Source organism: Mauremys reevesii, linkage group 2 (genome assembly GCF_016161935.1).
Source record: "Mauremys reevesii isolate NIE-2019 linkage group 2, ASM1616193v1, whole genome shotgun sequence".
NCBI classification, from domain to species: domain Eukaryota; kingdom Metazoa; phylum Chordata; order Testudines; family Geoemydidae; genus Mauremys; species Mauremys reevesii.
The window spans coordinates 42,022,419-42,047,595 of NC_052624.1; the positions used below are offsets into that span (position 1 = coordinate 42,022,419).

Here is a 25,177-nt window from a genome sequence, read left to right on the forward strand (position 1 = left end):
AGATCATATATCTCAGTGGAGCTTTAATCACAAAGAAAAACCTCTGTCACAGTGTGAGCAATTTGTCTAGGAACGGGTTAATTTGAAATTCGGCTTAGCCCTGAGATAAAGGAGAAGTTGTTTTGTGTTCAAGGTCATGAATTAGTGCGGACTATGCTAAGTGCAAAGAAAACAGCTTTCAGCCCCAGCTGCTTGTGGAAAATAGAGGCACTACAAGTTACAGAATTGGAATTATATTTGCAAAGCTTAACTTCCCAGTGAGACATGTGTGAGTATTAAAGTGGTTTAAGGCTTGGGGCATTCATATTTTTCCTGAGTGATGTGGGAGTGTTCCCAATACTCTCCATTGTTGTTTTATTATTTTTAATGAAGCTTTAAAATTTGGATATATGGTGTGATTTCTCTATCTACCCCCCCCCCCCAGTCCTGCAATGTCAGTTTGATCACCTGACATAAGGGATAATTGGTAACAGAAATTTGTCACAGTTTGGTGAGCAATAGAGAATTGGGAAGCCCTGTAGAATTTACACCATCTATCTGTTTTACCCTTGTTATTTTATGTTTGCTTTGTTTGGTATTGTTTGGTATTATATGATAAGGATTGTATGGTCAAAGGTGAGCCCTAATAGAATAAGGAGACACTATTTGGTTTTGGTGCACTATTTAGCTTTGGCTCTGTTTTGTTTAACCGGTTACTGATGTTTTTCTGCTCTGTTCATTTGGGCGTTGGGTGTGTGAGCGGAACTGAACTTCTCGTTCGTAATTCCTCAGGGTGGAAGCCATGTGTGCGATGAAGCTCTGAGGTTGTATTGAGATAATTCTGTCCCGCCCCCCCCCCCCGTAGCGGACAATATAATAGAAGTAGAAAAATTTGGTTTAGACTGTAATTTTCTTTGCTTTTTGTGTAATTTTCTTTTCTGTTTAAGTGTCAGCAGACAAATGGGTGGGTCTCTGGGTAGACCCCCTAAAGGGGTTTGGATTGTGTGTTAAGTAAATGGCCTTTACGCAATGGCCATGTATTTTTGCCCAGGTGGCAAGCCTTACTAGGGAGGACTCGAGTAGTTTGGGAGTAAAAATGTTTTAGGGACAAGACCAGAAGGGTGAGGGCTAGTTGTGAAGCCCACCCTCCTAGCTAAACTGGTAGTGCCTAGGATAGGGACGATTCAGCGAGAAAAAAGGATCGGGCCCAGGCAGGCGGGCAACAGACAGAGACATTTGGAAAACAGGTTGGAAACTTTTGAGGGTGTAGTGGAAAGAAGGAGTAAGTGAATATAAGCATGAGGATTTCAAATACTCAGAAGGATATTTGGAATGGTGATTTGCATTGGTAAAGTGGCTGTTGGAAGGAAAAAGCAATTGATTTTTAAGGGAAAATGAAAAATTGACTCTGTGTTTGCTGGGGGGAACAGCACTTGAACTTTGTGAAAAAGCTAAAGAGAACAGTTTTTTGGTGTCTTTGACATGTTTGTGAATGAATTCAGGCAAAGAAATTATTAGATTGCACTCATTTGGCTATGAACGATTTTGTTAAATCAGTTGAAGAATGTATACAGTGCTATGTAATGAAATTTTATTAGGCCCTAGAGGCACTATACGTGGGGATGTTTTCTTTCAGTGTTTAAAAGCAGGAGTTAACAGTAAAAAAAAAAGCAAGCCGGAGAGCATCTGTGTTAATGCAAATTAACTAACTGATAAGGTAGAGGCCGCTGAACCAGGGCTGTCTAAGAAGCACATACGAGAAAATATGGGGTAATTCCTCTGTTTTGCCTAGAATCAACAAGAGTATTTGTATATTTTAAGTATTTAACTGCCCCGAAGGGGTGGACCTCTGTTTTTGTCTTTCAGATAATCAAAGAACATTAATGCCAGCTGCACAGCATTCAACGTACCTTGATTTACTGGCACAGTAAAAAAATTATGTTGTGTGTTCTATGTTCTGTCTTGTTGTGTTTTTTTTCGTGGCCAGAATTGTTGTGTTTAATATTTTCATGAGATGGTCTGATTTGATATCAAGCGGAAATGTTGGATTGAGATGCAGATACTTGTTTTGTTCAATTTAGAATACAAAGTGTTTGGTTACATCAGAAAATGTGATATACTAAAGTCTAATACATTTTCTTCAGTAAGGGAAAGAAACTACATTGGCCAAATCTTTTAATTGAGAATTGTTGTTAAAATTTGCATACTGACAGTCTTTGGAAGCAAGGACATGAAAAGTTAACCCACTCCCCATATTGTACGAGGGATCCTTCTGGCTACCTCAGACTTTTAGCCAGAGGGCTGGGGATGGTGGATAGCTATTGGACTAGAAGTTATATTAAGTGAACTTCTCAAAGTGGGTGTGCTTGTCCTGGCTTGTTGTTCCAAAGTTCTGTAATAAGGTTATTTTAGTGAAAGGGTATATGTGGCATACATTGAATGATAATACTTTTGTACTGTATAACAGTACTGTTTATGTGTTCATGGTATGAAAAAGGTGTATAATTGAAGAGTAAAAGTTTCCTTTGTAGGTTAAATGGAAAAAACAACCAGAGAATGGCTAACATGCGCTGGCCCCAGTCAAGGACACCGCTTGGCTGCCTACCAAGGGAAGGGAGGGGGGGGAAATGGTTGCTGCAGTTACACGAGATTGGTGTGCAGCGGCCAGCCCACTCTCCTCCTTGGGGACCTTTTGTAAATATTCAGATTGATTTTATTTAAATGTCTACATGTTGTGGTTATGGATATGTATTAGTTTTAGTTGATGTATTTACCACTTGGGTTGAAGCTTTTCCCTGCAGGACAGTAGATGTCTTTGCTTACAGATTTTGTACCATGTTTTGGCATCCCTGTGACTATCAACAGTGGTCGTGGAACTCACTTTACTGGACAGATTGTAAAGGAGTTATGTGCAACTCACTGCCCTCACCACCCAGAATCTGCTGGGACAGTGGAACGCCAGAACGGGATTTTAAAGAATAAACTGGCCAGGATTTGTGCTGAGACACACTTAAAGTGGCCAGATGCCCTTCCTTTGACACTGATGTGTATGAGAACCATTCCCAATCGAATGACTGGACTCAGCCCTCATGAAATTTGACAGAACACCCAATGCTGACTACCAACTGCACCCCCACTAACCCCAGCTCAGATGGACATTCATTTGCTGGATAACATAATGCTTAAATATTGTCAGGCACTAATGAAATGTGTTAAGTCTTTTTATACACAGGTGATGGAAGCACTACCAAAAGATCCTGTGCAACCTTGCCACTCGTTGGAACCAGGAGCCTGGGTCTACATAAAGATCCATCAGCGAAAGACTGCCTTGGCTCCATGCTGGAAAGGCCCTTTCCAAGTCCTGCTGACTACCGACACCGCTGTGAAGTGCCACAGACTGACTGCTTGGACCCAGGATTCTCACTGCAAAAAGACCCCTCCACATCAGAAGAATTTTCCTATTGATGATTAGCCTATTCTTTCTTCTAGTTCTACTGTGCTTCTGGACAGCAGGGAAAAAGCTCCCTTGTCCACTGACAGACCAACTGTGCCTTTAGACTTTTCTAGAAAAAGCACAGCTATTACAGGGTGATATGTGCTGGAAACCTCTCCCCTGTAGGATGCTAAACCTCGATTGTTTTGGGAAAGAAGAAGACACACTCACTCCACTGACATTGCCAAAGTCCAGGAATTCCTGACTGAAAAGGACATTGAGAACTGACCCTGGTGAAGAAACAAAGAATTGTACACTGGCAGGAGGAAATTTGTGGGACCCATGCTTGGGACTGTGGTATTAATTGGATTTTGGGGTTTATTCTACAGGCTGCGCCCTGTGTTTTGGATAAATCCTTCAGTATGTATTGCCCTCCCTAATTGGATTTTACCTGACATTGCCCTTATCCAGTTTTCTACATACCCAGATTGCTCACAAGGGGCTGCCATTAGATTAGCACAACAAAAGGCATGGGTTATTTCCTCTGGACAAAAAGGGAATTGACCAGATCCCTGTGGGCTGGAGCCAATAGTGTAGTAGCCATTTGGACTACTCTTCCAGGCCAAGAACATGATAAGAAATTGGGGCAACTAGAAACGGCCACTAGTCTTATTTTTGAAGCTCAGCTATCTTCAGTACAGGCTGGAGTTGGTGAGTTACATGTCATTTCCACCCTTAGTTCTATGACCCAGAAGTTACTGACAGAGATGGTATTGAATATCACTGAGGCTGGGAAGGCATTGCAGTGGGATCTGGACTAGACTTGGCCCACTGCCCTTCCAGACACGTCAGGAGTACCATCTGATCTGTGGTCATGAAGACATACTTGGACACTTTCTGGATGGAAGTGTGGACATTCACAGTGCTCCTTCCAAGCATATGGACCGGTTAGGGTGGGTGTGGGCTCCCACATACCGAATCCTGCTGGATCCATGGGGAGGATGCCTGTGGGACTGTAATTGTTTACCGAGACATCTGGGGAAATTAGACCACCTGGTATCTCCAACTGATTTCTAGACAGTACCCCTAGAATGACACCTGACATTTTGGATAAGAATAGAGAGTCAATGGACATTTTGGCCGTTAGAACCACCACAGCTCAGTGTATCTATAAACTGAAGCTAGGGGAAGTTGTCACTGTTTATGACGATATTTGTTGAGAGGGTGGAGGTCAAGGAACTACCCTGACGGGACACCCATTTTTTTTCAACCTAATGATAGCTGTGTGTGCGTTAATGCCACCACTTTACAAGATATACATATTGATCTTACCACTGCTGCAGGCAATTATATCATTTACTGGCCTGCAGATAGAATGCAGATAGAATATTGCAAGTAGCTCTTAGATTTTAGGTATATTTTGATTGGACTAGAATAGTGCCTGATCAGTTTCAAAATTTGCTTTCATTGTTACCAAAGGTTCAAAGAATCTCTGAATTGCAAGGGCAAATTCCCATGCTTTAGAATATATATCAAGCTGGAAGGCATGCCTTTCATACAGCTTATAGAGTGTTTACTTTATGTACTAGGTATGATGTTTTGTGCTTTGTGTTCACGATTGTACAACAGCCCCATTATATTATTCCTATAGGATTGTTATTATTTGTAGTGTTGTTAGTTAATTTAGGATTATATTATTGTTGTTGTTGTTGTAAATAACGTAAGAATAGCAATACCTTTCATGTTCATGCTAATTATGCATTGTCATTACGTCCCCTGACGGTTGACATGTTTGCTGTAGAATCTGAAGTCCATGGTTTCATGCGAATTGAGATTTGAAATTGTTTGTTGTACTAGAAGTACAAAAGGGGGGAGTGTGGAAGCCAGTAAATAATTAACAAGGTTTTGAAGAGATCTTAATGAATGTTAGTTAGCATGAGTTAGGTTAACTGTGACCCTGGTGACGTGAGGAAGCAAGATAATGTAAGACAGAGTGAATTGTGTGAAAGTTATTACGACCTTGCAATATGCAGTCTTGCAGTCTTGTTTTTCTAGTGAGATAGCAGAAAAGCTTATGTATAAACAAAATGTATTTGTTGCTTTTTACTGTCTGTATTATTGCTAGAAATTGTCTGAAACAACGGTATAAAGGCTTGATGTAATTGTTTACCAGTTGAGAGACCTGTCCAGGACCCTGTGTCCTATGGCACTCTCTCCCTCCATTGTAATTACTGGAGAAATAATAAAGAATTTGATTTTGCTGCACCCAAACAAAAAGCGAGAACTGAGTTTTTCTTCGACAAGGATCACTACAGACATTAAATGGTGTAGAAATTGCTTTTGTCATCCTGGGAGACTCAGCTTATCCTCTGCTTCCCTGGCTAATGAAGCCATTCACAGGCCACTTGTATAGAAGGTACTGTTTAGCTATCACTTCACCAATGGCAAAATGACACTGGACTGTGCATTTTGACCCTTTCAAAGAGGTGGTGCTGTCTTGTGGCTAAATTACAGGCTGCAGAATGATACTTGCCTAGGATTACAGCTTCATGTTGTATTTTGCACAATATTTGTGAGAGTAAGAGAAAAATTCTTAACAGTGCGTGGGAGGCTAAGGTGCAGAGAATTGCTCAGCAATATGAGCAGCCAACAAGACATCTACTACCAGGACAATCTTTTCAGGGATTCCGTTTGCTCTTATTGCAGGGATTCCGTTTGCTCTTATTTGCTCAGATAATGGAGAATTTGCCTACAGGATCACTGATACCTGAAAATATGTAGCTGTATACCAAGTTGTCATCTGGTGGGAGCAGAGTTTGGCGAGGGATGTAAGGCCAGAGGCCTCTTTCTGCAGTAAAATCAGCAGCCAGATTGAGAGACAGCAGCCATGAGCTAAGTTGCAGAGTTACATCCTCACGTTCCATCTATTGCACCAAAACAATGTAATATCAGGCTGTTAAGAAGGTATTCCTGTCTTAATAGTACCCACTACCCACCATCACCAAATAAAGAAACAGATCTTAAGATGTTTAAAGAAAACTTTGTTTGATAGTTTTCTGTCTGGCAAGAAACCACTTATTTACAGTTGTGATTGTGAAATCTATACTTCTATTGTTTTGTCTCTATGGTCCCTACTTCTCCATGGTTTATCTGTATGGTCTCTGATTCTTTAATTGTTTCTGTCTGTTGCATAACTAATTTAGTAAGATTTAATCAACTAAGGTAGTGCGGTATGATTGGTTAAAGAATTGTTTCATAATGGGTTAGGTTGGTGAAAAATACTGTCTTCTAGTACTTTCATTGAAATGATTTGGTTAAGATATAGCTAAGTAGGATCCAAATTTTAACTATATAAACTGGGGTCCAAAAGGATGTTCTTTGGAACTTAACTCCAGGACACAGCCTAACATAAGAACTGTCAGACCTCAACACTCTGCCAACCATACCGTGCAGAAGCTGGAGGATCTAATCTGGACTGGCCATCAAGAATTGGGAGTGGTGAGCATTGTATGCTTAGCATGTGTATTCTGTTTTGGTAACTGTTAATAGAGGTTAAGTATATTACTGTGTAAGGCTCTTTCACTGGTAAAAGGCCCCGCACACCCACAAAAGATTATGCCCTGAGCCCTAGGAACTGGGCAAAGGTGGGGGTGCCTAGATTAACAGGGTTACCTCTTGAGTACATGGAAGGGTAAAGGTGAGGTGCCCTATAGCAGTGGTTCTCAACTTTTCCAGGAGTCTGATTTGTCTTGTGTGCCTGCAAGTTTCACCTCACTTAAAAACTACTTGCTTACAAAATCAGACATACTATAATCACATCATACTATAATCATACTATAATCACACTATTACTGAAAAATTGCTTATTCTCATTTTTACCATATAATTTAAAATAAATAAATTGGAATATAAATATTGTATTTTCATTTCAGTGTATAGTCTATAAAGCAGTATAAACAAGTCATTGTCTGTATGAAATTTTAGTTTGCACTGACTTCGCTAGTGCTTTTTATGTAGCCTATTCTAAAACTAGGCAAATATCTGGATGAGTTGATGTACTCCCTGGAAGACCTCTGTATATCCTCAGGGGTACATGTACCGCTGGTTGAGAACCACTGCACTAGAGTGTGTGGGTAACAGGGAAGGATTTGATTTTTGAGTTTGAAGTTGATACTATAGGTGGTAGAAGTGGCATATTGTAGTATTCTTTATATGTATGCTTCTATATTTTTGTAAAAACCTATGACACTGTTGTTAACTAGAAAATTGGTGGGGTTTGTGTCTATTGTGCATTGCAGGTGCTTTCTGACTAATGTTTGTTGCACAAGTAACAAAACTAACAAAAATTACTTAGAAAATATTACAAACTTTGCTCATAGTGATTAAAACAACACAAAATACAGCTTTAAAATGAAAAAGTGTGATATCCATATAGTGCAGTGGAAGGAGCAGCACACAACAATGTGGGTGGACTCCTGTTTACAGATAAGTGTAGTAAGTCTTGCCTCTGCTTCTACCCTTTCTGCCTCCTGGGACTGTATGTCTGGATTCAAAGCTGCACTGTGTATTGGAAGGCTCAGATGTGCTTGGCTGCCTCATGCCATTTTTCTTGCTGCCCTGTGCTAGTGATGGGGAGTGGAATGGTCTTGGGAGCAAGCCTGTGGAACTACAGTGGAGAACAGATGTTGGTTTTCCCAGTATCCTGTGTTATCCAGGGGCTGTAGAGAGAGGCAAGTTCCTTGTTGAGGGTGCTGCCTTGCCTGCTGTCCTGACAGTAGCATGCGCTCCAGCAAAACATTCTGCCTGCTCACTGCCTCCAGGAGCTGCTTCTGTACATCCTTGTCTCTCTCCACTGGGTCTTTGGTCATAGCAATGCTGTCCCGGGCCAGTTTAATGCTGTCTCTGAATAGCTGCCTATCTTTCTCCCTTCCAGACATCAAAAACACCCTTCACTGCTTGGTAGTTTTCCATTTTTTCTGAGAGTCTTTAAGGAGGACTCCTAATATCTCTTCTTTTGAGCGCCATTTCTTTTGCTTCAAGTTGGCCAGCTGCTCAGCCATTGATAAAGGCCCTGTCCTAGCCAGTCTGGGATGTATGTTTCTGAGAAACAGTAGAATATGAGTAACTTTGTATCAAAGAAAATGACTGTGTCCCACCTTGGTGATTTATGTTGTCACATTCCATTGGAAAGGCAGGAGTGGAAATACAGAGAAGGAAGTGTTGAATGGCCAAGCCCACTCCCTAATCTCTAAGAAATGCCACTCACATGAATGGATGAGGGAAACTGATGGGGCCAGAAGTGAAAGGGGGACAATCCCAGTAGCAAGGGAAGGAGATATTCACAAAGGGACAATAGGTAGCTCTTCTTCTTGGGAGTCTCTGGCATCCATTACCCAGCTGGGAGAGAGGGATGCTGGTTGGCCAGTGTTCCCCAGCTCCCAGGATTTATCCTTGCAAATGTGGAGCCTCTTTTGGTTCTGTTCCAGCAGCCTACCCTACCCAAACTAGGAATGGGAAACCGGCCTGACACATGCTGTGGGTCTAGCTGATTGCCCAGTTAGGGGTCAGGAAAGATTTTTTTTTCCTCCCATGGGCAAATTGGTGGAAGACCAGGGTTTGTTTTTTTTTGCAGCACCTTCTAGCCACAGGTTGCTTAGTATCTAACTGAAGTACTGGGATGGAGTTGTTTATTCATCAGAACTTGTGGCAAGTTTCCACTGCATGTAATAGAATAAAACAAACAGTTCTCAGAGGTAAAAAATCTGGAATTTTGGTGAAGGGCCTTAGGCTCAAGTGATAGGGTGAGATCTTGTAGCCTTCACAGGCAAAGGTCCCCACTTTTCTGCACTCTTTATCCCCCTTTCAGATGGCAGGGTGCTAGTACTCAGAGAGAGCTGAATCCTTGGATGTAGACTGAGGAGAACCTACCCCACATTATATGGTAAGGAGCCCTGTAACCCCCCTCACAGGAACCAATTAAATACAAGTACGAGTGATGGGTGCTACTGCAATATAAATACCAAATACAAATAATAATAATAATAAAATGCCTGGTAAATGTATGTTGGAATAAATATGTGGCTATATGTAAATTGACTGGACCCATTATGCTTACCAGAGCCTTGGCAGAACATATTGTAATACAAACTTTAGCTATAGGCTCGTCAGACTGTATCAGTGAAAAACTGAAAATCTATAGACTTCAAACAGTTAACACCTAGAAATGTCATCAATGCCTCTTTCCAGATAGGCTAAAGAACATGTTATTATCCATGCCAAATAAGCATCTAGAAAGCTTCCTTCTGAACCAGTGGAGCAGGGTCTCCTTGTACTTTATGAGCAGGCATGAGCAATACTGAAGGGAAAGTAACTGTAGTTCCAATCCCAACAGAAGGAATCATGATATAATTTGCATCATCAGCTACACGGTAGATTAGTCAGTACATATCCAAAGATAGATAAATCAGTAGATACCAACTGGCCAACTGAACTCAGATGTGGGAAAAGCTGAGCTCACAGGTTTTCCTTCATTTAGTTAGGAAACAGATTTTTTTTTTGGTGGGCGGGGAAGGAAGGCTGATGGGGATGAGAGGATTCGATTGGGTTGAGCCCTGTAAACACTGAACTATTGGTTAAAGAAATGGTATATCATGTTCAACTAGTCCATGATAAGGTGAACCTGCTGCCCAGTAAAAATTTTCCAGTACCCCAGAATCAATTAAAGAACCCATGAAGCAATGTGGTGGGTGTTTAGAAGAGTATGTGAAAACCTGCTTGTATCACAGGACAAAAGCTTTCTCTAAGAAACACTGGGAACAGGAAACCTCACCTAAAAACAGCATTTAATCAGTATTCTACCCTGCCAGAAACCTGTCAGCGAGGGAGATATTCTGTACAGCAGGGAGGAGAGAAATACCCTAGCTCTGAGGAATCATCAGTGAACACAAGTCTCAGTTTGATTGGACATCCAAAGTGGCAACCACATGATTGGACTCTAAGGGATATTGGCTAACTAAGCTTGGTCTGAGCAGGTAATTCCACAGCACCGGACAGGGCCCTAGGCACACCATGACAGAGTCCAAGGGCTCTGTCCCGGAGGCCCTGCCTCCTGTCCTGGCTCTACCTGACAGTGAGTGGGCCACACATAGGAAGCACAGAAATGTGTGGGGCTGTGCAGTGAATAGGAACAGGCAGGGCCGCCCAGAGGGGGGGGCAAGAGGGGCAATTTGCCCCAGGCCCCGAGCCCCACAGGGGCCCCCACGAGAGTTTTTCGGGGCCCCTGGAGCGGGGTCCCTCACTCGCTCCGGGGGGCCCGGAAAACTCTTGCAGGGCCGGGCGCAGGAGCTTCTTCGCTCCCGGTCTTCGCCGGTGGCGGGTCCTTCCGCTCCCGGGCGGAAGGACCCCCCGCTGGCAAATTACCGCCGAAGACGGAGCGGGACCCGCCGCCGAGTTCAGCTCGGTCTTCGGCGGTAATTCGGCGGCGGGGGGCCCTTCCGTTCCGGGACCCGCTGCCGGCGCCCAAGATCCGCGGGGGCCCTCCGCCAATTACCGCCAAGACCGGCTGCGCCGCGGCGCGGGTCCCGCCGCGGTAATTCGGGCGCGGGGCGCCGCGGGTCTTCGGGGCACTTCGGCGGCGGATCCCGGAACGGAAGGGCCCCCCGCTGCCGAAGACCCCGGGCCCCCGGAATCCTCTGGGTGGCCCTGGGAACAGGGAGGGAAACCTCCTGCAGATCCACAGAACAGAGAGAACCTGGGGGCAGTTCATTTGAGGCAGGAGTGCAAATGTTTCCAGGGCCAGTTTGGCCTTCCCAGGGAGGTGGGGGATGTCCAGATGTGGACAGTGCCCTGGCAGACCCTCTGCCTCAGCAGTTAAATCACCGCTAGCAAGGGCAGCTCCTATCACCTGAAGGCTGCTGAGGGCCAGTGAGGAATTTCATATTTCATAGCTGGGATGTGTGTGGGGGGTCTTTGCCCTACAGCTTCCTCCCCCTACTGCCTACCCCCAGCCTCTCCCCCCTGCTCTCTGCAGGCAGGTGTCCCTCCTAGCCCGCACCCCACTCCTACTGACGCCCCGCCCCCGCCTCCTCGCCGAATTCCCCACGCCGCATCTTCGCGCACTTGACAGTTGGTTCCGTTAAGAGCACGCGCCTCTTTGAACCATCTGCCGCCCTGTGCCCCGCCCCCTCCTGCCTTTTGATTGGCTGGCGGAGCCGGTGCTCTGCGGTCCTGGCAGCTGCGACTCTAAAGCGCCGCGGTTGCTCCGGCTGCCGAGGGTGGGGGATCCCGGCTCCCTCCCTGTGCCGGCCGGATGCACAGCAGCACCTGCCGCTCAGACACCGGCACCAGGCGAGGGAGACACGGGGGCCTCGTCCTCCTCTGTGGCGGCAGCAGCAGCAGCAGCCCAGAGAGCAGGAGGCCGGGAACAAAGGCTCCGCGCCAGCCTCTGCGGCTCCACCTGCCTCCCGCGGCGATGGCTTCCCTCAGCCTTGGCGGACTGAACGTCTCGGCCCGTAGGAAGAGCGTCCAGTCCCGCAACGCGGCTGTGGAGAGGAGGAACCTGATCACCGTCTGCAGGTGATTCCCCAGCCCCGCGGCTCCTCCCCGCTCTGCCTCCGTCTCGTGCCCGCCCTGTGGGGTGGCGAGTTCCCCTCCTTCCCCACCCCCGCACAGCCCCCGCAGCACTGCCCCCAGCGCCCGGCTGTGCCCGCCTCCGTCTGTGCGGCTGCAATCGCTTCCCACCCCCGCGCCCCGCCTCGTGCAGGTGAATGCCCAGCTCCGCCCTCTGCATCCCAGCCCCTCGCCGCGCAGCTGGTCTGGGCTGGTCCCCGTCGCCCTGGGCAGCGTGTCCGCAGGGCTTAGAGCCGGTGTAACGCGCGTGGCCTGACCCAGGGCTTTGATGGCCCTGTGCGCCTGCCCTCAGTGCGTCTTGGGGGGGGGGGTGCCTGGCTTTGGGGCTGCAGTAGGATTAATTGAAAACGAAGGATGGGAGTCTCCCTCCTGACTCAGCGCCTTTAAAAATGGCTGTTTAGCAGCCAGCCACCCAAGGACCCGGCATAAATTGCTTGCTGGCTTTTTTCTTCTTCACTTTTACAAGGCAGTGTGTGTATTTACCTGACTATAAGGGTAACGCTACTCAAACAAAATATTGAGACTAGTTCATACTGGTAGCTTGAAACAAGAAGTTTGTTTTTTGCCAAAATGTACTTGTTAGAACTAATAAATATTTACATTATACAGCGAAATCTCTATGTATGTTCACAACAGTTGAAGCAAGAACCAAGATGGATTTTAACACCTTGAGGATGTTTAATTAAAATCTTGTCTTCATTTAGGCTTTCCTCGTGTGGTATCTTGTATGTTGTGAGATACAGCTGAATTTCTCCATGCAAAATAATACCTTTAACTAACAGTTCTAATTTTTATACCCACTACATCTATAAAACTTAAAGTGAAGGTTGAAGCTCTCTTATTTACCATGTTGTACATGTAGTACAAATATATTTTATCTACTTTTTAAAGATAATTGCAATAGATAATTACAGGAATGGGTGCATTAAAGACAGTGTTTGAGTCTGGATTTAAGTTTTAATGCCAGCATCTACCATTAATGTATGTGTTTTTAATATTTTTAAATTCTTCTGTGAAAGCATAGACTTGACATGATTCTGTATGACTCCAAAATATGTGTTATTTCAGACACTTCAACAGCTCTTCTGGTGCTGTCATAGTCTTGTAAATGAGTAGCTTATTTTTTCCATGTGTGAATTATTACCTATTAAATCATGGGAAACCTTGAGTAAAAGTACAAAAGTACAATTCCTAGCCCTATCAATATAATGTAGAGACATCATATAGATTAATTTGAATATTGACTAAAATGCCCTGTAATGACTTTTTTAACTCATTGAAAATAAGTATATTACTTTAAAAATACTGAACAGATATTTAACTGTAGTATCTATGTAATATACAAATATTGTTCTCCATCTATATTGTAACTTTTTTACAAATTGAAGCTTTCACACAGGGATTGACAAGTGACAACTGAATAAAGTGGGTAAGAAACTAGTTAGTTTCGTGGTTGCCCATCCGGTTTCAAGTGGCAGAAATGAAATTCTCCGGTCTTGTCAATTCCACTTGGCTGTTGGAAAGCAGCAGAGGTGCTGACATTGCTTGCTTCCTCATAGACTTAGGATCGAAGTTCACTGGTTACTATTGCAACCATAAATGGTAGAAAAACTTTAAAAAAACAACAACAAAGCTTACATTCTGTGGAAGGTGATGACTTAGACCTCATCTCTCCTATTGCGATGGAAAATTTCCTACTCTCCACTGGAGAATGTTTTTTTTTTTTTTTAGCTCTGATATTTAATGTATCCGTATTGAGACAGTCAAAAGTGAATCTAATATAGGCAAAGAAATCTTTGAAAACTGAGGCAATATAAATTGTTTGCAACAGCAGCGTATGAGTGATTCCTGCCTTCCTGTAGTCACTCTCTAAAATAACAAAATGTTTACAGCTAGACAGCAGAATGTTATTCTTTCTCACCAAGCCTAAAAATTAACATTTTCCAAAAGCTTTAAATCTTGGGAGAGAGGAGTGTGTGTTCACTTTTAAAGCTGGTATATGTTCTTGATTGTTTCTATCCTTTTGAGCTTTTTAAAAGAAAAAGGCAAGGAGTAATTTTATGGAAATAATCAAAACCCATCTGCAATTATTAAGCATTTCTGATATTGTAGCGTATCCTTCAGTAGGCATACACTAAAAAACTACAAAGCAGCAAATCAGGCAGTTGACTGTAATAGGTTTGAGACAATCAGAAATACTGTTGGTATAAATGGTTCCATTAGTGTACCCTGAGATGGTTGAATCAAATGTGGAAAGCTCAGAACCTGCAAGGAAGGAAATTCTTCTGCATTGTCATCTGCAGCCTTCTTTTATGATTACCAGAGAAGATTTCTTCAAATTATCATTCAGCAAAATCTTTAGTATTTCCTCAGCAGGTCTTTTTAAAGTGTCATCTGCATTATTTGGATTTTTACTTGCCCCTTTTTAGTGCCAATGTTTCTATGCTTGTTCTTCATTAACTAAATGACACAGAATATAGAGGGATTACATGGTCATTTAGAGACTTTTTAAAATCTGATTTTAATATTGTAGATATTATTTATTCTGACACATGCAGGCTCACAGTCAGATAAGATAATACTGTCACCTTATTTTCATATAAGAAAATAACTATTGACCCTCACATTTTTTGCATAGGCCCATGAAAACAATTCCTTCCCCAAACACGCTGACTCTTCTCTACCATGATCACAATAGGGTGCATAGGGTTGGTCTGAGAATTTTCAGACAGAGTCGTCTTTAGGTTTCTCTGGCTTCCTTCTGTAAAAGTTAGGCCCCACTACTTGTAGTGGTATATATGTATAGTTCTGAACATTTAAAGTTTTGCAAGGGACAGTTTGTTTCAAATAAATTGAAAAGGTTGTGGGGAGACAACTTAAAATTATGATGGTTTTTAATATTTAAGTATTTTTTAAAATTTGAAGATCTGTTAATAGCCTCAGTGCTTTGCTGGTAATATTGTCTCAGTGTGTGTTGAGATTTCACAGCCTTGATGCCCAGCTGGAAGCATCAAGTTCTTTGACAAAGTTATCAACTTTCCCCTATAAGATGGAGATTGTCTTCTGTGTTCTTATCTGAAATCTATAAAGGGAAGATAAAACAGAAGTGATATTCAGCAGTGAAGAGTCTTACAGGATTATATTGGGGTCTCTCTCCCTATCCTGGACACAATACTCAAACTCACTGGAGATGGCCTTCAAAAATTAGACTCCTGTTTGCTTGCTTGGATTATTCTAAAGGTATCTGCCTCAGTGTAGATGTTTGATCCAGTATACATAGTGTGGCCATACACTTCTTCTTGTTAGAGGTTCCACAAAGAAAAGCATCAAGGTTTGGGATATCTGTATAGATTCCTCTTTTGAATATGAAAGCCTTGTGCCAAAGTTGACCAACTCTTTGACACAGAGTGCATTGAACCCCTGAAATGGTATTGGCTGAGGATTCTAAGTATTTTACAGTGAGATGCTTAGAGTGCTTTGAAGATATTTGTCTTAAAGCAGATGCCTAGCTGGCATCCAAAATACAGCATTATATCTCTGCTCTGTAGAGAGAGGTTTCAATGCAGACAGGAACATCAGCAATGAACCACCCTTGGATCCAAAATCCACATATCAATACAGAACCACCTTTTATTCAAGGATACTTCAAGACCATGGAATTCAAGGTAAGTGGCATTGGTGTAGAGCCTCAACTATAAGCAATAAGTTGCATGAATTTCAATTTCTTGTGAAAATGTTGTTTCGAGATACTGTTGCATTTCCACACATTGGTGCAAGTAGCTTTGATGCTTCAGAGCTCAAGACTGGTGACTCTTGAGCAGAATTGCATCACAAAGCCAAAACTCCATGTACAGGAGTTGATGTAACAATGCTGCTTCACAGACAGAATTAGTGCTGTTGCATGTAAGGCAAGTGACAGTGGGCAAGAACTGCTCCATGATGCTTGTGTTTCCAAGGTGAGATCTGTTCTGTTATTAAATAGAATAGAGACACAAGTGGTTGAGGTAATGAGACCTGGAAAAGAGCTCTGTAGCTCGAAGTCTTCTTTCTCTCTCACCAACAGATGTTGGTCCTCCACCTTGTCTGTCTAATACCCTGGGACTGACATGGCTACAACAACACTGCATATGTCAAATAGAATAATCATTGTTTGACATGCCTCCTTGCTAGGTACCATCAATTCTAGCTGTTTCAATCCTGATAGTAAAGGCACTGAACTTTTGATCTTGGCTCAGAGCTGCCTCACAAAGCTGGACCCCCCGGATTCTCAGAAGCCTTGAAGTGAGGATCATAACTCAAACCCTGTTTGTCCAGTATAGACAGTTGTTCCATGGAAAAATTAAGCCATCTGTGCTTATCTCAGCCTGAGATAAGTAGCTTTGATGCAGAGCTTCCTCAGTTTGCTGTTAGTAGCCAGGACATTACTCTATTCCCATTTGTACTATGTGCATCAGAAATATTGAAACTTGGTAACATCAATCCTGAATTATCTTTATGGTAAATCAAGTTTCATGGCTTATGGAATCTCAACTTGTCACTTCTTGGTATAAAGTCAAAATACTGATGTAATGGGAACCTGGCAGTGTTTAGTGTGGCTTCAGCTCACTTAAGAACAGAGGAAAATGTCCACAGTATATATGTACTAGTTCACCTGACTTTTTTTTTTTTCCTGGCCTTTTGAAAGGTGATAGTGAAGAATAATAGTGTAGCAGCAAAAACATCACAATTAGAAATATGTCTAGTAGCTTCCTTCCATGTTTTTTAAATCTCTAAACTTAATAATGCCTCAACAAGAGAAGATTCTAACTTAAGTCTCTTAGCCTGGATATATCCCAAATAAGGTTCCTGAGCCCTGTTGCAGTTGACTTTTAAGAAATTTGGGAGAAATTCCTTCTCAACCTTCTGCAAGGATAGAAGAGGTTGCAAGGAAAAGATGATGATCTTCCAGGTCTCCATCTGACTTAAACATCTTAATAAGGACTCAGAAGGTCTTCTGCAGATTGGAAAATGCAACCACATCTACAGCTATTTATTGCTGGCCCAGTCCCTCACTACCCTGAAGGAAGAGAATGATGTCCTCAAAGGTTGAAATCATAGGATACTAGAAGAGCTGTACAGAAGCACTGGTGTTTGGGAACCTTCTCTTGCTTAAAGGACATTGTGTGCAGCTAGGGACTGTTGCAGTGGTGGTATAGCTATGCCATGTTTGGAATACTTTTTTCTTTAATACTGACCTTTTTCTGTGAGATTACAGCCATTTGAATTGTCTGCTGGTTGGCTAGTGGTATAAACTACTAAGAACACTCTCATCTGCATTGCACTGTGAAAATTGCTGCAGGCCCAATAAAGTGGTAATCTAGTTTAAACCACTGTGGCATGCACAGAGGAACCCAGAGAAGAGAAATTCAGGCTTAGCTTTCCTGCAGATTCAAGCTATTGATGGTGATCTGGCGCAATTAGTCTGGTGGCATGGGCTATCTGTGTTGCTCAGGAAATTCAGTGGCAGGTGTCTTGGTGAGGAAATCCAATGGAATACAAGGTGAAAGGATGAATTTGAAATGGACATCTCTTCCTTTTTTTTTTTTTTCCCTAGCAGACATGTAGATCTCAGCAACTAGGATCCTTTGGTTGCCCTTGAAGAAGGGTCAACAGACTGACTTCTGAAAACTCAGTTTATTTCAAGTTCAGCAATTTGCCCAAGAAAATTCTCAAACTATAAAGTTGTCTTTTGGAGAATACTGAGTCTAAAGCAGATCTCATGGATGAATATAGACTAAAATGGAGTCAGATTGTCAGATTCTCACCCCCACCCTGGTCCCTGTAGGGTGAGTTAAGGGATTGAGGTGGCATAAAACAGCTCTAGAAACTTCTGATGAGACTGGGGGAACTTTCTCCCAGCAAGGGAACTGAGGAGGAACCTGGTCTGACTTCTGAGAATCCCTTCACAAACCCTGGTATACTGGGGGTGCCAGGGATGAGGATGGAGATGTGAGGGACTTGTTTAGGGATGTGAAAAGGCTTGAGATTCTGAGAAACAATGCTTTAGGCTGAAGTCAAGCAGTGAGATGGATGTACACAAGACACATTTCACCTCCCTACTTTTACTATCTCCAATGTTGCTGAAAAGTTTCTCCAATTATTTGGAGAACATCTGAGAGGACTATAAAAATTAACAAGAGAAATTACCAGGGCCAGATGTTTTACTTAATGGAGGATTTTTTTAATTGCTTTGAGGCAGTGTAAAATTTATAATTCATAATTTCCTTTTTGGTTTTGTAAATTAGTATTGTAATTGCTTGTGTTCTGGTGGTGTCTACAGTCCCCAACAAATGTTACTGGCTCTATTGTGCTAGGCACGGTACAGTCTTTTTCCTGAGCAGAACAGGTTGGAGAAAGGATGTCTCTGTTAAACATTCAACATCCCTGCCCTTTCAACTGATCTGTAAGAATTCACTGTCAATGTGTTTGAGACTCCCAAAAAGTCCTTCAGCAAAACTAGGAAAACCAGACTTGATATTCCAGATCAATGTTCTGGCAAACATAGCACAAGATGCAGTGTTAGTTGATTTGGTGGTCTGTAGCAGGCACCACACTAGGGAACAAGATGACTCCAGCTTAAGTGACTGACTATACTATGTAGGGGGAAAAGCTGCATGATTATGGGGGACTTCAATTTGAGTGACATATGATGGAAGTCTCTTGTTGCAAGTACTAAAACATCCTTGGATTTTCTAAACATTAGAGATGACAGTTTCATAACTCAAAAAGTGTTGCAGCCAACAAGAGGGAATTCTTCTAGACCCTTTCTTAACCAGATAAAGAAAAACTGATCACAGAGCGAAAAATTAAAGGTTGCTTAGGTACAAGTGGTCATGACTTCATCACATTTATAATGTGCAAGCACAATCAAGTCCAGATCAGTAATGTGTACTTAGTGCTGTATTAGGGCCAGTTTCACAAAGCAGAAAGCAATTAAGCCAAATCAGCTGGGAGGAAGAACTTAATCAGAAAAATGTGAAGTATAATTGGTAATCATTTTCAGAACATCTTATTAGATGGTCCAAAAGCCACAATCTATGGAGAAGGTTGTGCTGGTTTAAAAACTGACCTGGTTTGGAGGGGAAGTAAACACAGCTATAGTAAATAAATAAATAACATAAAATGGGGGGGAGGGGAAGTTGATAGTAATGAATATAACTCAGAAGTTAGGAATTGTAGAAAACTGATAAGGGAAGAAAAGGGACACAATACAAAATCTATGGCCAGCAGTGTTAAGGACAATAAGAAAGTGTGGATTTTTGTTTTGTTTTGTGTTTTTTAAAACATTAGGAACAAAAGGAATCCTGACAATGGTATTGGTCCATTACTAGATGGAAATGGTAGAGTTATCAATGAAAAGGCAGAAGTGTTCAATAAACATGCATGTCCTATCTCTGGGGAAGAACAGATGATACAGTCTCATCATATGGGGTTGATAACATTTTTTCCTTCCACTAGTATCTTTCGATGTTAAACAGAAGCTACTAAAGTTAGACATTTTTAAAGCAGCAGGTCCAGATAATTTGCATCCATGAGTTTTAAAAGAGCTAGCTGAGGAGCTCACTAGACCATTAATGGAAGAAAGGAGAGCAGTAGAACAGAGACCCTGGACTTCAGAAAAGCAGACTTCAGCTCCCTCAGGGAACTGAGGGGCAAGGTCCCCTGGGAGAATAACATGACGGGGAAAGGAGTCAAGGAAAGCTGGCTGTATTTTAAAGAATCCTTATTGAGGTTGCAGGAACAAACCATCCTGATGTGTAGGAAGAAAAGTAAATATGGCAGGCAACCAGCTTGGCTTAACAGTGAAATCCTTGCTCGTTGTAAACACAAAAAAAAGCTTACAAGAAGTGGAAGATTGGACAAATAACCAGGGAGGAGTATAAAAGTATTGCTCAGGCATGCAGGAGTGAAATTAGGAAGGCCAAATAACACTTGGAGTTGCAGCTAGTCAGAGATGTTAGGAGTAACAAGAAGGGTTTCTTCAGGTATGTTAGCAACAAGAAGAAAGTCAAGGAAAGTGTGGGCCCCTTGCTGAATGAGGGAGGGAACCTAGTGACAGAGGACGTGGAGAAAGCTAGTGTACTCAATGCTTTTTTTGCCTCTGTCTTCACAGACAAGGTCAGCTCCCAGACAGCTGCACTCTGCAGCATAGTATGGGGAGGAGGTGACTAGCTCTCTGTGGAGAAAGAAGTAGTTCGGGACTATTTAGAAAAGCTGAACGAGCACAAGTCCATGGGGCCGGATGCATTGCATCCGAGGGTGCTAAAGGAGTTGGCCGATGAGATTGCAGAGCCAAAATCATGGCGATCGGGGAGGTCCCGGATGACTGGAAAAAAGCTAATGTAGTGCCTGCCTTTAAAAAAGGGAAGAAGGAAGATCCAGGGAACTACAGGCCAGTCAGTCTCACCTCAGTCCCTGGAAAAATCATGGAACAGGTCCTCAAGGAATCAATTCTGAACCACTTAAAGGAGGGGAAAGTGATCAGGAACAGTCAGCATGGATTCACCAAGGGCAAGTCATGCCTGACTAATCTAATTGCCTTCTATGATGAGAGAACTGGCTCTGTGGATGAGGGGAAAGCAGTGGATGTGCTATTTCTGGACTTTAGCAAAACTTTTGATACAGTCTCCCACAGTATTCTTGCCAGCAAGTTAAATAAGTATGGGCTGGATGAATGGACGGTAAGGTGGATAGAAAACTGGCTAGATGGTCAGGCTCAACAGGTAGTGATCAATGGTTCCATGTCTAGTTGGCAGCCGGTATCAAGTGGAGTGCCCCAAAGGTCAGTGCTGGGGCCGGTTTTGTTCAATATCTTCATTAACGATCTGGAGGATGGTGTGGACTGCACCCTTAGCAAGTTTGCAGATGACACTAAACTGGGAGGAGTGGTTGATACAGGATAGGATACAGAGGGACCTAGACAAATTAGAGGATTGGGCCAAAAGAAATCTGATGAGGTTCAACAAGGACAAGTTCAGAGTCCTGCACTTAGGATGGAAGAATCCCATGCACTGCTACAGACTAGGGACCGAATGGCTGGGCAGCAGTTCTGCAGAAAAGGACCTAGGGGTTATGGTGGACGAAAAGCTGAATATGAGTCAACAGTGTGCCCTTGTTGCCAAGAAGGCTAATGGCATTTTGGGTTGTATAAGTAGGGGCATTTCCAGCAGATCGAGGGACGTGATCATTCCCCTCTATTCAGCACTGGTGAGGCCTCATTTGGAGTACTGTGTCCAGTTTTGGGCCCCCCACTACAAGGATGTGAATAAATTGGAGAGAGTCCAGCGGAGGGCAACAAAAATGATTAGGGGGCTGGAGCACATGACTTATGAGGAGAGGCTAAGGGCACTGGGATTGTTTAGCCTGCAGAAGAGAAGAATGAGGGGGGATTTGATAGCTGCTTTCAACTACCTGAAAGGGGGTTCCAAAGAGGATGGATCTAGACTGTTCTCAGTGGTAGAAGATGACAGAACAAGGAGTAATGGTCTCAAGTTGCAGAGGGGGAGCTTTAGGTTGGACATTAGGAAAAACTTTTTCCCTAGTAGGGTGGTGAAGAACTGGAATGGGTTACCTAGAGAGGTGGTGGAATCTCCTTCCTTAGAGGTTTTTAAGGTCAGGCTTGACAAAGCCCTGGCTGGGATGATTTAGTTGGGTTTGGTCCTGCTTTGATCAGGGGGTTGGACTAGATGACCTCCTGAGGTCCCTTCTAACTCTGAGATTCTATGATTCTATAATGTTAATTTTCAGTAAGTTTTGGTGCACTAGGGAAGTTCCAGGAGACTGGAGAAAAGCTAATGTGCCAGTTTTTAAAAAGGGTAAACAGGGTGACGCAGGTAATTATAGGCCTGTCAGCCTGACATCAATCCTGGGCAAGATAATGGAACAGCTGATGTGGGACTCAAAGATTTAAAGGAAGGTAATGTAATTAATGCAAATTTACATGGGTTTATTGAAAATAGATCCTGTCAAACTTATAATAGTATCAAGTTTGGGTGATAAATGTCATAGTGTTGATGTAATAGACTTCTGTTAGGTGCCTGACTTGGTACCATATAGCATTTTGATAATTACACCTCTACCCTGATAGAACGCTGTCCTCAGGAGCCAAAAAAATCTTATCGTGTTATAGGTGAAACTGTTATATCGAATTTGCTTTGATCTGCTGGAGTGCGCAGCACCCCCCCCCCGAGCGCTGCTTTACCGCGTTATATCCAAATTCACGTTATATTGGGGTAGAGGTGTATATCGTTCTTGTGGGGTTTTTTGTGTTTTTGTTTTTTTGTTTTTAACGTGGCACACATTAAATGGATTAAAAATTGGCTAACTGATAAGTCTCAAAATGTAATCGTAAATAGGGAATCGTGATCAAGTGGGTGTCTTTTCCAGTGGAGTCCATCAGTAATCAGTTCTTTGCCCTAAACTATTTAACATTTTTATCCATGATCTAGAAAAAAAACACCAAATCATTGATAAAGTTTGAAGATGACACAGAAATTGGGGGAGTGGCGAATAAAGAGGACAAGTCACTGATTCAGAGCGCTCGGGATCGCTTGGTAAACTGGGCGCAAGCAAATAGCATGCATTTTAATATGGTTAAATGTAAATGTTAGGGCTGTCAATTGCAGTTAACTCACGTGATTAAGTAAAAAAAAATATTGTGATCGCAGTTTAATCGTACCGTTAAACAGTAGAATACCAATTGAAATTAAATATTTTGGATGTTTTTCTACATTTTCATATATATTGTGTTCTGTGTTGTAATTGAAATCAAAGTGTATATTTTTTATTACAAATATTTGCACTGTAAAAATAAACAAAAGAAATAGTATTTTTCAGTTCACCTTGTATAAGTACTGTAATGTAATCTTTGTTGTGAAAGTGAAGCTTACAAATGTAGATTTTTATTTTGTTACATAACTGCACTCAAAAAAACAAAACAATGTAAACTTTTAGAGCCTACAAGTCCACTCAGTCCTACTGCTTGTTCAGCCAAGCACTAAGACAAATACGTTTGTTTACATTTACAGGAGATAATGCTGCCCTCTTCTTATTTATAATGTCACTAAAAATGAGAACAGTCATTTGCATGGCTCTTTTGTAGCTGGCATTGCAAAGTTGGTACTTATGTGCCAAATATGTTAAATATTCGTATGCCCTTTCATGCTTCAGCTACCGTTCCAGAGGATATGCTTCCATACTGATGATGCTTGTTAAATAATGCATTAATTACGTTTGACACAATTCTTCCCCAAGGAGTTCAATGTCCCCTGCTCTGTTTTACCCGCATTCTGCCATATATTTCATGTTATAGCAGTATCGGATGATGACCCAGCACATGTTGTTCATTTTAAGAACGTTTTCACTGGAGATTTGACAAAATGCAAAGAAGGTACCAATGTGAGGTTTCTAAAGATAGCTACAGCACTCCACTCAAACTTTAAGAATCTGAAGTGCCTTCCAAAATCTGAGAGGGACAAGGTGTGGAGCATGCTTTCAGAAGTCTTAAAAGAGCAACACTCGATGCGGAAACTACAGAACCTGAACCACCAAAGAAGAAAATCAACCTTCTGCTGGTGGCATCTGACTCGGATAATGAAAATGAACATGCATCTGTCTGCACTACTTCAGATTGTTATCGAGCAGAACCTGTCATCAGCATGGACACGTCCTCTGGAATTGTGGGTGGTTGAAGCGTCAAGGGACATATGAATCTTTAGCACATCTGGCACGTACATATCTTGCAACTCCAGCTACAACAGTGCCATGAGAATGCCTGTTCTCACTTTCAGGTGACATTGTAAACAGGAAGCGGGCAACATTATCTCCTGCAAATGTAAACAAACTTATTTGTCTTAGCGCTTGGCTGAACAAGAAGTAGGACTTGCAGGCTCTAAAAGTTTACATTGTTTTAGTTTGAATGCAGGGGGTTTTGTACATAATTCTATATTTGTAAGTTCAACTTTCACAATAAAGAGATTGCACTACAGTATTTGTATTAGGTGAATTGAAAAATACTATTTTTTTATAGTGCAAATGCTTGTAATCAAAAATAAATATGAAGTGAACACTGTACACTTTGTATTTTGTGTTGTACTTGAAATCAATATATTTGAAAACATAGAAAACATCCAAAATATTTAAATAAATGGTATTCAATAATTGTTTAACAGTGCGATTAATCACAATTATTTTTTAATTGTTTGACAGCCCTAGTAAATTTTATGCATCTATGAACAAAGAATGTAGGCCATGCTTACCTCATGGGGTCTCTATCTTGGGAGGCCGTTAATCTGCAAAAGATTTGGGGAATATGGTAGATAATCAACTGAGTTCTCAGTATGATGCTGCGGCCAAAAAAGCTAATGCGATCGGATGCGTAAATGGGAGAATCTCGAGTAGGAGCAGAGATGTTATTCTACCTCTGCACTTGGCACTTATATGATTGCTGCTGGAATACAGTGTCCAGTTCTGGTGTCTCCAATTTATCAACATCATTCTTGAATTGTGGAGTGTTCAAAGGAGCCATGAGAATGATTAAAGGATTAGAAATAGACTCAGAGCTCAATCTATTTATCTTAACAAAGAGAAGGTTAATGGGCAACTTGATTACAATGTATAGGTATCTACATTTGTAATGAATATGTAATAATAGATTCTTCAGTCTAGCAAAGAAATATATAACATGATCTACTGGACTTGGTTTTTGAATCTAGACATAAATGTATACCTTATTTCCATTTTCAATTTAACAATGAGGATAATTAACCATTGGGATAACTTACCAGGGGTCATTGTGGATTCTTCCTTACTGACAACTTTTAAATCATAATTGAATTTTTTTTTCCTTTAAAAGATTTGTTCTGGGATTATTTTGGGCAAGTTCTATGTCCTGTGTTAGACAAGAGGTCAGACTAGTTAATCACACTGGTCCCTTCTGGCCTTGGAATCTGAATCTATGAAAGCTTTAAGTGTAAGACTAGTGATGATTTACAATATTTTCTAGGTTACTTCTTGTTGTAAGTCAGGTAAACGAGAACCATACATTTTATAACTTGACTTCCAGTTTGTATTTTATTTAAAAAAAATAGTTTTGCTTCT

At 42.1% G+C, this 25,177-nt stretch overlaps 1 protein-coding gene across 8 annotated transcripts in view; it reads left to right on the plus strand.

Moving 5' to 3' along the window:
• The first annotated feature begins 11,620 nt into the window (after positions 1-11,620).
• The window catches only part of RUNDC3B (RUN domain containing 3B), a 146,390-nt gene continuing 132,833 nt past the window's right edge, over positions 11,621-25,177 (plus strand). For 5 of the 8 annotated variants that reach the window (XM_039524668.1, XM_039524666.1, XM_039524667.1 and 2 more), the window contains exon 1: positions 11,623-11,986. In XM_039524668.1, the coding sequence (XP_039380602.1) occupies positions 11,721-11,986 (266 nt within the window). In that variant the 5' untranslated portion in view covers positions 11,623-11,720. Of the gene's footprint in view, positions 11,987-25,177 lie in introns of all 8 variants that reach the window. The other 3 variants (XR_005594095.1, XR_005594096.1, XR_005594097.1) reach the window with 2 other exon arrangements.